Source organism: Neolamprologus multifasciatus, chromosome 19 (genome assembly GCF_963576455.1).
Source record: "Neolamprologus multifasciatus chromosome 19, fNeoMul1.2, whole genome shotgun sequence".
Taxonomy (NCBI): Eukaryota; Metazoa; Chordata; class Actinopteri; order Cichliformes; family Cichlidae; genus Neolamprologus; species Neolamprologus multifasciatus.
In genome coordinates this window covers 951,545-970,246 of record NC_140457.1, presented here as the reverse complement: position 1 = coordinate 970,246, position 18,702 = coordinate 951,545, and the positions used below count along the sequence as shown (strand labels likewise).

Here is an 18,702-nt window from a genome sequence, read left to right as displayed (position 1 = left end):
GAAGCATGCAACCCACATCTCGATCGCTGTCAGTCAATGCAGCTGACTCCAGTCGCTGCATTGCAGCTATTAGTGCATTATCACAGCCTCATTTCCACCTCATCACCACGGCACATTAGGCAGGCAATCGGCAAGCAAACCCACGGCCCCGTGCAAAAGGTCACAAAAGAATTGCTGCCGTGACCCGTGTAATCCCCGAGGCATCAGACACTGACAGCACCGCACGCACGAGCATGCCTGAGCAACAACATCGCTGCTGAGCGCTTACTTTCAGGTGGCACCCGGTCTTTGTGCGGGCAGCCCGAAAGGCTCCGGTGGTGCGGGTACAGGCCCGTCACGTGACCCGTGCCGTCGCAGCCCGGCGTGGGACACCGGCTCTCCTTCTTGTCCACACGTGAAGCGTCTGTGAGGGGAAAGATGTAGAGGTTATTAGCACCCAAGCGGCAGCTGACTGTACGTTACAACTCCTCTCTGGACTCCAGCAGGGCTGCTTTGCATGATTCACGCTTCAAAATAATCCCCCTGTGGTTCATCCTCTGTTTGAAACAAGCTATTTTAGCTCCTCCCTCTTTAACACGGCTTTCTTCTGATTGGCTGCCCCTATAAAGGGCAGATGGGTGGGGCTTCTATTACATCTTTGTGACCTCATATTGAGCCAAGAATAGAAAAAAACTGTGATTGACAGCTTGAGTTTACTGCACAGGTTCTGAGCTTATTATTAGAAACTTTGGTGATATTTAATATGAACACCCGCCGCTGGAACACGTCATGTATGACAGAGTTTAACAGCGATGGTATTTAGACTCTACATGTGTCGGCCTGCCCCGTCTCCTGCCATTGATGAAACCTCCACTGAGGACCTGTTCACTGCATCCATGGAAACCGTGACATTAAATTAACAGCATGAAACAAATAAAACTATTCTGAGATGAAGAGCAGCTTCTGCCTCGTGTTTAGTAACGTTAACGGTACTTTTACGATTGCACGTGTTTCTTCTGATGTCATGAGATGAGGTCAGAACAACTTCATGCTAACACATCTGTTTTTTGGTTTCACATCGTGCATTCTTCACTAACTTTGGGATAAATGGCACCTTATCACCTTTACTCACCTTTACCCATCGGCCAGCTGTCGGACCCTGATGGTTGAATGAGGTGATTATGAAGTTAAACAATACAGCTTAAAGTTTAAATCTTAAAATCCAAAGTGAAGGACTATTTATATGGAGTCGCACGACGTCACGTTCGCCGCGTTTCATTCTTTGTAAGCTAACCACAGACAGTTCAGTCCTTCAAACATTTCAGGGTAAATATCTGTGAGTATGGACTCTCAGGTTAACGCAGACGGATGGAGGCTGAAATTTTGGATGTGTGATCTCTGACCGACCATAGAAACAGTTTTACGGGCCAGCAACAGAACTTTAGTTTGCAGGTTCTTATATATGAGGCTGATATTATGCGTTGTGGTCAGATGAAGCATGACAGCATGCACCAAATCCAAACGAACTTTTTCTGAAAGGAAAAGTTTCTGTTCATCAAACATTTGTGATGTTGTTCTCCCTCTCCCCTTTTGGGAGAGACCATTTGGCCTTTGGTGCAGGGGTGCAGGGACGGCCATGGACCAGGACCACTAACATTTATGTATCACAAGTTCTCTGCTTGAGAGCTTATCCACGCATTTATTACATCCAGATTAGACTACTGTAACTCCCTCTACTCGAGCCTCCAACACTCCTCTCTTTGCCGGCTTCAATTAATTCAAAATGCAGCTGCGCGTCTTTTAACAGGTACGAGAATCCATGAACACATAACTCCAATTTTAGCCAAATTACATTGGCTCGTATAGATTTTAAAATTCTTTTGTTCACTTTTAATATTCTGAATAATTTAGCGCCCAGCTATCTTTCTGAACTACTCCACTCATACAATCCCAACAGAGCACTTAGATCGTCCAATCACAGGCTCCTAGCACAACCTGGGTCTCGAATGAAGTCGAGAGGAGACCGGGCCTTTGCATCCGTGGCACCCAGACTCTGGAATAACCTCCCTGTTCATATTCGTACTGCCGAGTCGATCCAGTCTTTTAAATCACGTCTTAAAACGATTTTATTTATTATTTATTTATTTTTTTACTTTGGCCTTTGATTTTAGTTGGCTGGTCTAGCTTGTTGTGTTGTTACCTATTGTTTGTTTTAACTGTCTCATGCTTTTACTGACTGTGAAGCACTATGGTCAACACTGTTGTTTTAATATGTGCTACATAAATAAATTTTGATTTGATTTGATATTCACCACAATTATGTAAACATGAATGAATGTACATTTGAAGCTCCATTTTATATGTATGAATATTCATTTATAATGATAAAGTGAAACTGACACTTTCTGAATTTCCAGGCTGTGTTTGTATGAAGAAGCAGAGATTCTGATTGAGTTTGTTTACTGTGAAATATTAGAACTTTTACATGTTTAACCTTCAACAGAAAGAACTTAGGCTCCTTTAAAGCTGCATCATGCTTTTCTTCATTAAAACCAGCTCACAGCTGCACGTGACAGTTTGCTGGGTGCACGCACGTGTCCTCAAACACACAGCGGAGACGATTGTGTTTCCCTTTCCAAAACCTGGATCTCTTGTTTCCTTCAAACTCAGGTTACCACCAAAAAGCAGCGATGCCAAGTTGTGCCAACTGGCATTGTTTCTGGAAATGCAACCATCCAGCTTTAAAATCCTCTGACCCCCGTGTGCAAAGTCAAGCTGAAGTGCAGTAAATATGCGATATTGGAAAGTGAAAACCGGTTTGTGCATTTTCATGGCAGAGTTTTGGAGCCGTGTCAGATTGCAGAATGAATTTGGAGTCGTTGGATTGACAGAAACCTTTATCAGGAGCGTGTTTTAGAAGAGTAGGAAGTGGAGGGGTAATTATCTCACAGCACAGAAAGAGAGACCACTGATTAAAGTTTCAAAGGCCCGTGTAACTCAGAAGCTCCGACTAAAACACGGAGCGATGAACCAAAATAAAGCCCTGAGATGCAGAGTAAGAGAAGGTTGGGGTTCTGTATATGAGTGGGGGAGGACTGCTACACTGTTGTGTTGAGGAGAGAGCCGAGCGTGAAGGTGAGCTTTCGATTCATTGGCCAGTCTACATTCTTATCCTCACCCATCACCAGCAGATGTGGGTAATGACCGGAAGAATAAAATAAAGGATACAATCTATAGAAATGAGCTTTGACTGAAAAGTGTCAGGCCTCAGCCTCAAATGGAGACCAGGACTCGGAGTCATGGCTGTAAAAGAATATTTTATACACGGTTATATAATTTGGGGGCGGAAGGCTTTCCAGTAATCGGAAGGTCGACTGATTCATCTCGATCCTGACGCCAAAGTGTCCAGATACAGAACCCCAAATTTCTTCCGATGCATCCATGTGGCTTGCAGCGTAAAAGCACTTTGAGTGCTCAGTGAGAGCAGAAAAACTCTATATAAATACCAGTCCAATTACCATTCACCATAAAAAATAGACATCTGATTGGGAAAATTGTGGGAAAATAGCAGTGCTACCAGCAGCTGTCTGTCTGAGGCCTCGAATGCGTGTTGGGGTTGACACCAGAAAAGAGGTTAGACCCGGAGCTGCTGGGGGTTAACGGAGCAAACTGTGTGGCAAAGTCGGAACGACTGTCTGGTGCAGCTGCGGGATTCAGAAATAATGCTGCTGGTGCAGAGAGTGCAGTGAACGGGCTCCTGTAAGTGGATGGAGATCAGCTGAACCTCTGAAGGTAAATACTCCTGAGTCTGAACATTTACCTGGCTGACTAACTCTTCCAGACTGCAACAGTAGGTAATAACACACATTAGCAAGCTCAGTGGTTGAAGTTTAAGTCTAAAAACATCTTTAGAAACCTGAATTCCCTGAACTTTTGCTCTTCTCAAGATTGATTTTATGCCTGTAATAACTGGAGGCCCATTGTGCCTCATGAGGTGAGGTTTCCAACCAGTAGAAGATCCTGAGACAGGAGCTAGACCCCAGGAACTAGATCTGGATGGATGGATGGATGGATGGATGGATGGATGGATGGCTGAAAAGGATGGGTGCCTGGTTGGATGGATGAAAGGAAGGGATGGTTGGATGGATGAAAGGAAGGGATGGATGGATGGATGGATGGATGGATGGATGGATGTGTGGATGGATGTGTGGATGTGGCAAAGTGGAAGGAGTTCATAAAAGGCAAAATGAAGAGGGGACATGAAGGCACACCTACTCATTCATTTACTAATGAGTCACCAAACCAAATCTCGTCTCTCATTCATCAGAACAAAACTCCTCGTTATCCTCGGTGGCCGTCGTCCATCTATGTCACATTACAGGGGCCCATGAATACGGCACAAACTGCTCCGTCATGTCTGGCTCTCGTGTCTGGCACCAGGGTAATATCACGTTGATAACACCGAGGCTTCTTTTTAATGGCTTCTTATTACATTGGCTGTTAATGTTTGTATGTTGGAAAAAATCCCCACTTCCAAACGCCTGACCGCACGTGTACAGACGTGATGCTCGTGCCTGCCTCCACTCCTCTTGCAGGGAGTGGAGGCAGCCAAGTGGAAGGCATATTAGAAAGCAGTGGATATTGATTGTGGCTGCGGACGGTCTGCGCTTTGCATAGCAAATGGCCCCCATTACCATACCATCTCTGGATAATTAATGTGCAGTCAGTAGGCCCGTCGTTCGTTATCGGTCATTCTGATACTGTTCAATTTTCATCTCAACCTCATGCTTCTCTCTTCCCCGTCCCGCCCTCTTCCTCGCCATGCTCTACTTTATAAATCACGCACAAGAACCCTGGTCAACGAGTGTCTGCTACTATCTCGCCTGAGGGAAGATGCTATCGTGATGCAGCCGTCTTGCGTCCTCTCATTATTCCAACATTAGCCAGACACAGAGGCCACAGAAGGCCCTTGAAATTAGCATTTGTGTGGCATTTAAGTCGCAATATAAACCTGCTGTGAGATGTGTGGCATTTAAGGTGTGATACCATCCTGCTGTGAATTAGCATGCTCTTATTTGTTGCTCTCATCTGATATCTTCCTTATGGGAGGGAGCAATTTAACCTTGTTAGGCCCGTATATTGTTGTTGTAAAGGATATGATAAGAAGAATAATTAAGAGTTAAACAAAGGAATTTGCAATCAGACCGCTGCGTGAATGCCAATGTAATTTTTCTGTGACTTTACTTTGTGCGCAGTGCACAGCATAACAATTAGAACCGAGGGTGTTCTGCAGTGTTTGTACTGCAGGATTAGCTTGATATTTGTCGGTATCAATCTGAATGGTAGCTCATAGCTACTCTCAACAAATTTAAAGAGTTCCCTGCAGAATGAATCCTTTCTGCAGACAGAAGGCCTCTATTTTGTGGTTTCTCCTCCCAAGTGTTTGCACAGGTTTAAAAATAGGCAGCTTTACCCCAAGCTGCATCACAGGGATGAGATTTTCGGTCCTAACAGGCCGTGCAGATTGCCATTACTTATGCCTGACAAGCCTACCCTCTGATGTTTCCATGCTGGCCTATTTTAACAACATAAGCTGCTGCTGCCGCTCCCGCTGCTACCGAGATGCGAATTTCCAAATTGGCTGAAAAAGCTTGTCCTGGGGTTACAGCAAGGTTCCCAGAATGCATGTGGGCTGCCTGGCCTCCAGCACAGGATAGATAAAATACAGAGTTGTCAGGAAAACATTTTACCTGAGCTTGTTAAGGTCTTAACATCCGCCACGTCACCGGGGACCGGTCCAGGGTTAGGGTTCGGGTTGGGTTTTATTTTAGCCACATGCTAAAATTTCTGAAGCTAAAGACGTTCCATTAAGGTGTTCCAATCTGGCAAAAATTGCACAAATCCCAATGCTAATCCAAACTTTGGTTGGGTTCCCGATGACCTGGTGGAACATGCTGCGATCCTCCCATTTCCATGATACTTTTTGTTTACCAAGCTGGTCGAGCTGATTAACTGTCCTAATTCTCTAAAATGAGCTACACTGTGAAAATGTGGAGGAACTTAGCGATCGAACAGCTCATACTGAAAACTGTTCAAACACTCGGATTTCTTTTACAAAACGAGAAACCACACTGAACCAGCTTAAATGCTGCTGTTGTCGTATGGTGTGCATCCGTGTTTGAGAGAATGGCTCACCTTTATGGTAGAAAGGCTTCTTCATACCATCGGGAAGCCGGGCTTTACGCTCAACGCCGTAGCCGTGCCGCGGGCCGTGATCTTCATGGCCATACCTCACCCCGTCTCTTCTGGCAGCCTCGGCAGCCATTTTATCCCTCATTGCCTTGGCGCGTTCGGACTCTAGTGCAATAGCCTTCTCCAGCAGGGACAGATTCCCCTTTGTCATGTCAAACACTTCTTCTGATCGGTCTGAGGTCACAGAGGCCGTGTCCTCATCGAAGTCCCGGTGGTGAGTGTGGTACCGGTCATCGTGTGCACAACTGGAGAAGGCCTTGGAGCGTGGGCTCAGCTGCTCCTCGAGCTTCATGAGATTGTCCATGTCGGAATAGTTCCTATCGAGCATTCGCCTGTCGTCCTGGCTGTTGTGGAAGTCCCCGTAGCCGTGATGCTGGGGCTGTTGATTGGGATCCTCGCATGAGAAGTGATTTTGCTGGGACGGTGCGTTTCGGTCGATGGACTTTGTTTCGCTGAGTTTCCGAGCGAGGTCGAAGCACTGGTTCCGTAGACACTCCAGACTGCTCAAACACACCTCCTCATCGCTGTTTTCTATTTGTCCATTACTGGTGGTCTTAATTTGTCCATTACCACCGTTGTGCGCATTTACCCCATTGTTCGTGCAGTCAATCGCATCCCCGTTGTTGGCCGTGCCGTCCTCGAACTCCTGTCCGTCCAAGTTGTCGGACAGCACGGCGCCGTGACCCTGTGCCAGCAGTTTGAGGGAGTCCACCGTTTCCCGAACCACGTCGCTGTCGACGTCCAAACTCAGATCGCCCCTCTGAGGTTCATCCCCTTCTTCTTCTTCCTCCTCTTCCTCCTCCTCTTCTTCTTCCTCCTCTTCCTCTTCATCCTCCTCCTCCTCTTCCTCCTCCTCTTCCTCCTCTTCCTCCTCCTCTTCATCCTCAGCACTGTTAGAGGAGTTGCTGTTCATCTCAGACTCCGTCATGGCACGGTTTGCAGCGTCTTCTGCGATCTTGCCCAGGTTCAGGAGCGACTTGGCCACAAGTTCGTCGTAGTTTTCGTACTCATCGTTGTTGTTGTCGTCTTTCTCCGCCGTCGGGCCGGATTTGGAAGTGCTGCTGCCTCTGCCTCCACCGCCATCGCCCTCGGCCCCCTCACCGCTGCTCATCTGATCGTCCTCTGTTGGAAAGAAAGAACAAGCGTCTTGTAATTTCATTTCCGTCATTCTATTTTACTGCTAAATCAGATTTCTGGGCTTGGTCCATCTAAATTGGATAAGGAACTCTTTGCTTCCCCTAATAATTTACTTTGAGAGTCTTAACAGCAGCTTGTGTTCTGAATTGTGAATCAGCACAGGAAGTTAAATGCAGTGGTTTGGGAAAATTCCAGAGAAAGATGCTCTGCTAAATGAGACTCTATCATACAAGTTCTAGGTTACCCCTTTCCCTACCTCTCTTAATTTACAGGTCCTCTGATTATCCTTTAACACCCACCACATCACCAGTGAGCTGCTTAGGGTTAAGGTTAGGTTTTCATCTATGCCTTTATCTGTTTTTTTCATCTGTTAGCCCAAATGGAAACCTTATTAGAAGAAGACACCTTGTTTCAAAGGTGGCGTTGGCTACTTTTTCAAACTGTGCTTACTAAGCATTAACTTAGCCGTCCAACTCTCACTCCAAATGATTCCCTGGTGAAAGTTAGCCCTTCACAGGTGGGAAGACTTTTTTAAAAATATGTATCTTTTATTATTATTATTATTATTATTATTATTCTATTTTCTTTGTTATTTGGCATAACAAAGACATGACATATACCAACCTACCAACCTTTTCCCATACAGGGTTACGGTTGGCGGCTTCCATTCGTGACCTCAGAGTATTAACAGGGTGATGACATCGCTTGATGATTCTATAAATTGTCAGTCTGTAGTGTGAAAACCAAAAGCGAAACTAAAATCATTGCATTACTGTGAACATTTCTCACCGGAAAGTCTAAAATCTGAGAGATAAAATGTTCCCTGTGCACCACCATAAACCCCAAACAGCAGCTATTCATCGCGCGCCTGTAAAGTTCCTTTTTTCATTCAATCAACAACATCTTTAGAATTCCTTTCAGTGCCTAATTGATTCTGACAGACTGCGAAAGGTTACTGAACCTCTTCTGTCAGTAATTTCAAGCACTCACTCCTGGAGCACTTCCAATCTCTCCTTTCACATTTCCGCCCCAAGCCGCCAAGAGCACATCGCTCACATTGGCGTCACATTTGCCACTTACATTCCTGCAGAGAAAATGAACCCACAGGCTCACACAGACAGATATCTAATGAGAGATTTCATCACTTTTGGTGCAAAGGAGCAAGGCAAAAAAATAATATTAATAATAATAACAATAATTATAGAAAACAATATAACATAATGGAAAAAGCATGTAATTAGTGATGCAGACTGTTTCATTAGTGATGAAATATTAATTACTGCTGGGTTCAAAGACTTAATTGTAATCAAAACAATGATATGAATTTAGTTTTTTTTCCAAGGAGCTACAAAGGATGAGATCTACATTTTCATACACAAAACATTATGCATCAACTGTGCAACTTGAAGAACCTACTGACAGTTTTTATGAAGACTACGTGAAATCAGCTGTAAACAACTTCTACAATAGTTGCATGACGTTGAGATCTCCATCACTGAGATCCTGCGTTTGGCGTGATGATGCTGGATGTTTTTAGCTGACGGATTTATGTCCAGACGGATTTATGTCCAAACGTCTCTGCTCACCTCGTTTCAGACCAACAGCCTAAAACCCGGTGACTGCAATCACAGCCACAAAATGGTGACTGGTTCATTCTGGATTTTAGACGTCAGGTAAAGGTGAGAGGTAACCATGACTTTCTACACACTTACGAGCTAACGAGAGCAGCACAGTATCGCCGCTTCGGAGCAAGAAGAGGGAGCAGTCACGAATGACCGGCCTTTGACAGGGCAAGGCTTCTTATTCTGCACCAGAGGTTTCATTTTTGATTGCATGGAAACAGTCTGAAGAGCAATCAAGGTGCACAAAAGGGACGTGAAAGAGATTAAACGGGAAACAGAGTAGTGGCGTTGGGTGACGCTCCAGAACAGCGCCCGTATTTGCCCAGCGACAGAAAGAGGTTTCTGCTTTCCTTCTGCAGACGTAAATGCAGGAAGTCCTTCCACGCCAATAAAAATCATGATGATTATAGAGAAGGGTTTGGCAACAACAGCACACGGCAGCATGCAAAGCACTTATCAAAAATACACGGTAATCAGGCAGTAGCCACAGAGCGCGAGGGAGAGGCTGCTGACAGGCTGACGAGGCGGTGGCAACAGTCCACGGTCTCATTGTTAAGGATAAGACCTCGGCTGTGGGCTCTAATGAACACCAGTCTGCAGAGATGTTTTCACATGGCTGCCGAGATGCCACATCAACACGTTGGGTGGGTAGAGCTGCGCGCCAAGCAGGGTTAACACACTCCTCTCTCTGAGCTTCACTCTTAATTGGACTTGAAGGCACTGTCAGGTCCAATCGTGATGCGGGGGTGCAAAGCTGAATCTGCTGGAGAGAAACCTGCCAGATCTGGTGTTGGGCACGCCAGGCGGGGGGGGGGAGACGAGATAACATATGGGGCAGGAGTTTCTCAAATCCCAGTCCCAAACCAGGGGCGCTGTTTTTGTATTTTATCCAAATGAAAGGCAACATTCAGCTGAACCTGGAGCTCAGAAGCTTTTCAAACGAGAAAATAATCGTTTTCCAAAATAATCCGGCTGCCGTTTGAGTAATTTAACATGATTTAGTTCCTTTTAGCTTCTGTCCTAACGATGAAGGTCAAACAATTTCAATGGGGAATAACTGAAAAAAGGCGACTCCATCAATTTAGATCATTTATCCATAATTAGAAGAAGCAATTAATATTATTATTCTTTTAAAAAGGAGCTCTCTGAAAAAAAATCAATAAACCAACAGATAATTTGGTCTCAGAGCAGCTGCAGTAAAGGCTCTGAAAATAATATGCAAGGAAAATGTGCAAATGAATGAATGACATTAACAAAGCATATTAGAGAAATAACTAATCACTGTAGGAATAACAGGCTGTGTGGATCAGACAGTCGGTGCACATCTCTTATTCCAATGCAGAGGTCTGCGTTGGAGCTTCACCTGTACCGGGCCAACACTACGACATCACAGCTAGGGCTGGGCGATATGGCCTAAAATTCATATCGCGGTATAATTTGAAGCACGTGCGGTAACGATATATATCGCGATATATTCTTTTCTTCTGTATAACGTATTTTCCACACTTAAAGTCCTTTAATTTTCTCAAAAACCGAGAGTGTGCCTTATGTATGAATTCTGGTTGTGCTTACTGACCTCGAACCGATTTGGGCAGAAATCTGTTAAAAAATGTTTTAGTACAACTTTGGTAAGCTCACTGCTTGATGGATCGTCAGAGCATTACGGCTGCCATAGTGAGGAGCTTCATGGAGTAATCTGGGTCCTAAACTCCGTCTCTTCAGGTCCCAAAGTCAAACGAACACTGAGAGTTAAAAAGGGTCTAAATTCTTTCATCTTTAATTAAATCATCAGCGTTGCTGCTTTATCGGGTGTAACAATTAAGTTTAACATCCATGAAAACAGAAGTTATTAAATTTAATGGAGTTAGAAGTTAGCTTGCTAGTTTCCACCTAAACATTTCATACCATGTTCTGACTGAGAGATTTTTGAAACTAATTCAAATGTACAGCTCTGCTACCACTTCCAACATAAATGAAGACAGAAAACTAAACAGCAGTGGCGTTTGCAGGGTTACTGAAGTTGGACTAGCTGGTATATAATGTTGTGCTACGTGATTGCTAGCGACACAGCTATGTTAGCATAACATTAGCACAGTGAAGCTGGAGGATGAACGCCAACATTTTTTCCACTCGATAAAAGTTAACGTGAGGGATTCTGGTGGTCAGGGACAAATGCAATCGCATAGCAGGATGCTGTACACGGGCCAAACGTCAGTCAGGAGAACAACTGAGATTATTCATCCACAATATGAGGTTAGTCATTAATATACTGCAACAACAAGGGAACAGAGCAGCTGCAGAGAATTCAGCATTAATGAATCAATGTTACGGAAGTGGAGGAAGCGCAGTTTTTGGCTTTCCCCTTATTCCAAAAGTGCTTCATCTCTTTGCTATGACTGTCGGCATATTTTGCAGATGATAATGGTTGTAGCCGCCGCGATGCTTTTGACCAAAACAGGCGCAGCTTGATGACATCATCAACATGCGCTATCGTGATAGAGCTCTATCGTTGGCCAAATTTATATCGTTTATTGTAAAAATGCAAACAGAACAAGTGCTGCACTAAAAACAATAGAAACAGCAAATGGAACCATTTTTATGAGTAGAAAATATAAACTGTTACCAAACAAATGTACTCTTATTTCTGTGTTTGGCAGTGAATTTGGTTAGCTGAGCACAGCAACCGCTGCTAGTCTTTGACAGCACTTCCTGAGATGTTCACCATGATTCAGGAACAATTTATCCTCCACAAACTCAACACAGTTGTGCACTGGTTGGATTTTAAGCAGCTTTTTCAGCTTTTGAGTTGAAATGCAAAGACAGCATCTTCACCTGCATTCTTTCTGACGGCCAGCAGAGGGCGGCTTGTCCGACTGTATAGAAGTCTACATGAAGGCGAGCCTGCTGCCGGCCTCACATCTCAGTAAACACTGCTCTGATACGTTTCTGGTCTCAGTCGCTGGTTTAAAGTCTCACTGAGTAAAACACGATGCTTATTTTGTAGTTTATGTCTTAACTGAGTGGAAAAAAGGAACAATAAAGGCATTTCAGGAGGACGCTGCTAATAAAGCTACACAATTACACAGTGAATTCATGTTTACTATTATATTTACCAAATAACACAGTTTTTGTCTCGGTCATATTGTTTTATTTTGTTGTGTTTATCCGCGACACCTTAAAGGCCGGTCGTGAAAATATTGTGTGACATTAAAAACCATCTGTGGGGCAAAAAAGGCTGGGGGCGCTGCTGCAGGGTGTGTTTCCACTGTGACAACGTTTCTATAACCAGACGAACTAGCCTACATTTTGACAGGCTTGATAACTGTGTGGATACTTTATGTCATGGAGTCTGTGGGCTGCATCTGTGAATCACTGATGAGTTTCTTCCAGTCACCCCTCCCATATCCACTAACAGCAGTACTGGCACCAGTGTTTTAGGGGTGGAAATGCACAGAACCAGATCAAAATGTCATTCTCCATGGAGTCCGAGGACTCACCTCCTCTGAGGCAGTGTGTGTGAAAACGAGAACTGGCACAACCTCCCACCTCAAACACAACGATGGGAGTTGTTGTGCAGCAGTGAGCTGCTGTCTGTGGGGCCGGCTGGACCTGCACAGCCGCTGCTTCAGTGGAAAGTGACATTAAAACGTGCCTTTAAACCCTTCACTGAAGGTACTCTTACCCATTATGCTTAACACGTTATATCAATAATTAATCATCAATAACAATAACAGGTGGAAATGACGGTGCTCTCACCTTGCCCTTGATTCTGCTCTCCTTCCTCCTCCTCTCCGTCTTCATAATCCACCTCTTCTACTCCTTCCTCCTCCTCCTCCTCCGCCTCCACCACCCTCCCTTCATCACCCTCCTCTTCTTCTTCCTGCTCCACCTCTACCTCCTCCTCCTCTGCTTCCTCTTCCCCCTCTCCATCCCCTGTCTCCACCTCCCCGTCCTCGTGCTCCATTTGCTCTACATTATAGTCCATGTAGGCTTCTACCTCCTCCTCTTCCTCCTCCTCCACTTCCCCCTCCTCTTCCTCATCCTCTACAGCTCCTTCCTCCTCCTCTTCCTCCCGGTCATCCATCTCCTCGGTTCCGTCCGTCTCGTAGCACTCCTCCATTGTGGAGTTGTCCATGTCATCAAGGTAGGTGCTCCTCTTTGGGGACGTTTCCAGGGTTTGTCTGTCTATGCTCTTCCTCTTCTTGGCCAGAGGGCAGCCGTACACACTGCAGAGGAGAGATAAGAGGGCAGCCGTTAGCCGTTAGCACCACCTGCCCATAAACGTTCACTCTGGTTTGTGCCCGGGCCTGTGCTGCGACGCTGTGGTTATATACTACATCGCTCAGGAGCAAAGAAATATTCAGAAGATCAAACTTTGCCCAAACGGCCTTAATTAGACACGCACTCATTAACTGATAAACAACAAAACGCAAAGACGTCGACTCTCTATCTGTGCAGGGAAACAAAAAGCAGAAGATCTGGTTTAGTTTCCACATTCATTGATATTCAGGTACCATCAGTTTGCTCTTCCGGCAGGAGAAAATCACTGTGCATGCCCTGCAAACGCTTTGTTCCAAACTGATATGTCCTTGTTCCCAAGTGAAGCAAAACACATCTGCCTGTCTGGAATTGACTGTAAGGGGAAACAGACAACCTGTAGCCTGATTAATTGAATCTTGCCGAGGCACCTCGGGTTTTAATGTATTCTCCGGCTCCCCCCGGCAGCAGAGGGACAGATCCTAATCTGATAATCTGATAATCTGTGTATTTGCTCCGGCTATTGATCACAGGGGCTTAATCCATTTGATTCATCAAACCTCGGAGAGTCCCGACTCCTACCGGGCCCCCCGAGCCGCCCGTGTGCGCGACCGTTCGTGTGTGTCGTGGCTGCGCGCGCACATTTGGCACGTTAGAACAAAAGCACCACACAGTCAGAATTATGATGAGTTCTGCTGAGTGTTTTGGCCATCAAATAAACCCCCTGTCCAGGCCCGAGTGCGAGAGAGCTAAACACGCTTTCGGCATGTTCACTCGGCTGTGAAATATCCCTGGCTCCCATTTTTACAACCTCTGGATGTTTCCCCGGGTTCTGCGCTACTTAGAGTGGAACCTGATGTGAACGAATGGCACAGGCGGCACGCGAGGGGAGAAAATGGCAGCTGTTAGTCACTGTGAGCTACTTTTGTGCTGGGAAAAACTCATCGCAGTGGTCAGACGCTCTCAGGTACCCCTTTTTGTTTCCTCTCTTCCTCTGCTTCATCCAATATCCTCTCCCTCGTGCTCTCTCTTTCTTTCTTTCGCCCATCAGTCAGTCAGCTGGCAGGCTCAATCTCGCCCAGCCCTGAGATTCCTTAATGGTCTGACCCCCTGCACCCCCCGCAACCAGGGGGCTCATTTCATTAATCTAAGCCCACATGGAAACTCATTCCCTGCCTGACAACCTCTCCCCCAGGGCAGCGAGAAGGTCTGCAGGACAGTGAGGGAGGGGGCGGTGGCGTGCTGCAGCACAGTGATCAATAGTGCTTGTGACCAAACATCTCAAAAGCACATTAAAATGCCACTCATCCCAGCCCCTCTGTTCCAGCGCCCTCTCCAAATAAATCAAGGGCCGGTCCCAGCAGGTTAGCGGCTGCCAAGGCAGGCGGGCTGGCAGGAGGGGGGGATAGGTGAGTGGGAGGAGTGGGGGGAGTGGGGGAGCAGTGTGAAAAGCAGATAAACACCTCACCCCTCCTCCCTCCCTCTGTCTTCTGGTCCTGCAGTTCCACCTTTATTTTAGCAGTGAAGCAGTCCTGCAGGCAACCAATGCAGCACCGCGTGCAGGATACCGTCGGCGTGCATGTTCTCTATGTCATGTATGTTGTCCTGCAGCTGAGAGAGCATCTAAAAACTGTTTGCCCGAGTGTCAGTGTAGACACAACAAAGCAGCCTTTGACGTGCTGAAACTACAAATGCCCACCTTATCCACTCAAAGCAGCGCCCCTGACAGCAGCCCCGCCCCTCCCCAAAACACAGCAGACGGTTGGCTACCTTAGGCCTCAGTCACATACGCCTCCGATTGGTGAGTGGTTGGTGAATGGTTGGTGAATGGTTGGTGAGTGGTTGGTGAGTGGTTGGTGAATGGCTGGTGAATGGTTGGTGAGTGGTTGGTGAATGGTTGGTGAGTGGTTGGTGAGTGGTTGGTGAATGGTTGGTGAGTGGTTGATGAGTGGTTGGTGAGTGGTTGGTGAATAGTTGGTGAGTGGTTGGTGAATGGTTGGTGAGTGGTTGGTGAGTGGTTGATGAATGGTTGGTGAGTGGTTGATGAGTGGTTGGTGAGTGGTTGGTGAGTGGTTGATGAATGGTTGGTGAGTGGTTGATGAGTGGTTGGTGAGTGGTTGGTGAATAGTTGGTGAGTGGTTGGTGAGTGGTTGGTGAGTGGTTGGTGAGTGGTTGGTGAATGGTTGGTGAGTGGTTGGTGAGTGGTTGGTGAGTGGTTGGTGAATGGTTGGTGAGTGGTTGGTGAATGGTTGGTGAGTGGTTGGTGAGTGGTTGGTGAATGGTTGGTGAGTGGTTGGTAAATGGTTGGTAAATGGTTGGTGAATGGTTGGTGAGTGGTTGGTGAATGGTTGGTGAGTGGTTGGTGAGTGGTTGGTGAGTGGTTGGTAAATGGTTGGTGAATGGTTGGTGAGTGGTTGGTGAGTGGTTGGTGAGTGGTTGGTGAATGGTTGGTGAATGGTTGGTGAGTGGTTGGTGAGTGGTTGGTGAATGGTTGGTGAATGGTTGGTGAGTGGTTGGTGAGTGGTTGGTAAATGGTTGGTGAATGGTTGGTGAGTGGTTGGTGAGTGGTTGGTGAGTGGTTGGTGAATGGTTGGTGAATGGTTGGTGAGTGGTTGGTGAGTGGTTGGTGAGTGGTTGGTGAATGGTTGGTGAATGGTTGGTGAGTGGTTGGTGAGTGGTTGCTCGAGGTCGCTGGCTGTTGCCAAGTGAACTGGGTTGCAAAGAATGTGCAGCACCAAAAACCTCGATGTTATTGCTTTGGTTGCTCACACACTGCTGCTGTTGACATGCACATTTTGCATGGAAGATGCAGACTGATCTGCAAACACTCGACTCGTGCTCTCTGAGTTGTAGTGAAGCTCGAAAAAGTGCAACGCAAACCAGAAACTGAGATTTTCTCCTTCAAAGTAAAAGTCTAGCGTCACCGCTGACACTAAACATTTTCAATAGGTGCGTCTTTTACTTTGAAGGTAAATTGTCACTGTTTCCAGTTTGCATCAATCTTTTCACAGCGTTTTTTAGAAAACTACAGGTGACCACAGCAGAGGATTTGCAGCCTATTTCACCTCCAGCAACCAGGCAGGGAACATATATATTTCCCTAGCGGTGGTTACCATGGGATTAATGACTGGTCTCTAGGCTTGCATTATCGGTGTCTCGCCATCTATTTCACAGGCACCACCAGGAACCAGCCTCAGCCAGTCAGTTCATTTTCCCCTAGCAAGCGGCGGCTATCAGTCAGTGCTTAGGCCTGAGTGACCGAGGCTTTAGCTAGCTCTCTGTATTTATCTGAAGCCTCTGAAGCTACCAGTGTTGGTTTTTGTGGAGCTGCGGTCGTTTGGTGACGTCCTGATTAGTCGGCTCCATTTCTAAGCTTATGTTAGCCAGCGTCGCTCAGTGTTGGGAGGCACTGCAGCGAGGCTCTCGGGGAACGAGCATGAGCCTTTTATGTCCTGGATTTTTAGACAAACAAAAGTTGGGCAACATCTCGTATTTTAGACTGCGTTATCCTGTGTTCACAAATTGGCAATAATAAAGTGTTTAATACCTGAAAATGCTGCACGGAGCACGTTTGACTTGGTGTTTGCTGTCAAGTATTCAGCGCCGGCTCAGTGGCTGACAGGTATTAATGTGACTACACCTGAATCAAAACAATGCTGTTGAATTGCTATAATTGCTCTGCAACATCAGCTAATGGATAGCAAATAATAACTGCTGGCTTGTGTATTTTTCATTGTAGTTTTAAAAGGAGTCGAGTACGCTTCATTATTTCGGGTCAGGCTTGTACAAACAGGGATGCCTTTTAGCAGAGCGCGAACAAGCTTTAAAACCTGACGCTGCTGAAAGTTCCACCTACGGTCCAACAGACATTTGGATGCCATTAAAGAGCTCCGGCTCGCTGAGAGCAGCCACACAGATTCTTATGTAAATGACTTTTAATCACGCTGCCGTTGAGGAGCGCTGCGTACAGAGCGCCCGGCTCTCAGGTGTCCTCTCGTCCCTGAGCCGTCAGCTCGTTGTGACACGGTGAAAGGTGTGTTTGCCCTACGATGACTAAGCCACAGGAAGCCTCCGCAGCTCGGCCATCCCACGTTCCCTGGCTCCATCGCTGTGTGACCTTGGCTGCGACGTTCGTCATCACAGGCACTGCATCCCACTCGCTTCACTTGGCAATTAAAATTCCAGAAATAATTAAAAAGAAATTCTGCAGGCACTGTGCAGACAAAGGAAGGCGATGAGAAAATACTGCACCATCCTGAGTTTGCTTTTGCTTTTGTCCCCCCGGCAGCATCACAAAGTCCTCCAAGAAGAGTGAGCCGTACGAGAGGTAGTAATCAAAGAAGAAAAGAGCCTCAGATCACAAAAAGACCACTTCATATTTCATGGAGTGGGCATCCTTGGCATTAGAAGATGGAACAAATTCTATTACAGTGTGAACAAGTGTCCTTTTAATGCAGAAAAGAAACCTTTTGGATACGGAGAGGGCCCCATTCCCTGCGATTTAATGTGAGGCGGGGGGGAGGGTGGCGGCGGGAGAGGGAGAGCTCCTGTTTGGCTAATTTTGGGCGACAGTTGAGCGACTGCTGGAATGCGACAGCGTTCCACGGTGCCTTTATTAGCAGTCATATTAGCGGCTGTTCGCAGCGGGGGCAAAAGCTTTAGCCAGTCATTAGCATCACACACTATTTGTCTCCGTGACGCACGGATGAGGCAGCTGCTGCTGCTTTTTCCCTCTCTCCCTCGTCATCTCCTCCTGTCACCAAACATTCCCACCTCAAATCTCTCTGTTTTCAGCCCGGCTCCTTTCTCGGCTCATATTTTAGAATAACAGGTCGGCATCCTTCATCCTCATTTGGAGTCACAGACGGTTCTAAAAAGGTTACCGGACTTCAGTGTCGTGACCTACAGGGACGAACACTTTTGATGTCTGTCATCCCGCTGTTCTTTAAAGAACACAGCACTGTGACTGGGAATTTTCTGGAACATTAGGCAACATCCATTCTGCCAGCAAACATTCCCAAAACATCCCGGGAGTCTAAATTGTGAAGTTGCTCGATGCAGACACTCTGGAAAGGGAACGTCTCCTAAATGTTTCTAGAACGTCCAAAAGTCCACAGAGTGTCTGCCTCCACGTCGTGAGCAGAAATGCTCCGAGAACATTTTGGAAATGAACGAAAGGTTCTCCAAACATCCTGGGGAACCTGAGAGGGAACTTTACGACTGGTTCCCTGAAAATCCCGAGAACAACTTGACTGTCGCCTCGTTGTGATGAAATAAGCACACACTCAGACCCCATCAGGTCTTTTAAATGCTCCCAAATATCTCCTGTGTAATCCTGCACAGAATAAACAAACACATGCAGCGTCATCTTTTTTGTTTTCATGTGCACATAGCTGATCTTTGACACTGCAGCGTTGTACTGAGACTGAGACTTCCTCTTAAGCGCACATTAAAT

At 46.3% G+C, this 18,702-nt stretch overlaps 1 protein-coding gene across 10 annotated transcripts in view; it reads right to left on the bottom strand.

Annotated features, from left to right (window-relative positions):
• The window catches only part of myt1lb (myelin transcription factor 1-like, b), a 118,733-nt gene that overhangs the window by 27,705 nt on the left and 72,326 nt on the right, over positions 1–18,702 (bottom strand). For 9 of the 10 annotated variants that reach the window (XM_085142365.1, XM_085142366.1, XM_085142364.1 and 6 more), the window contains 3 exons: positions 12,747–13,216; positions 6,175–7,353; positions 269–403 (listed from right to left, as the gene is read on the bottom strand). In XM_085142365.1, coding sequence (XP_084998491.1) covers positions 269–403; positions 6,175–7,353; positions 12,747–13,216 — 1,784 coding nt within the window. The remainder of the gene's footprint in view (positions 1–268; positions 404–6,174; positions 7,354–12,746; positions 13,217–18,702) is intronic. The other variant, XM_085142372.1, reaches the window with a different exon arrangement.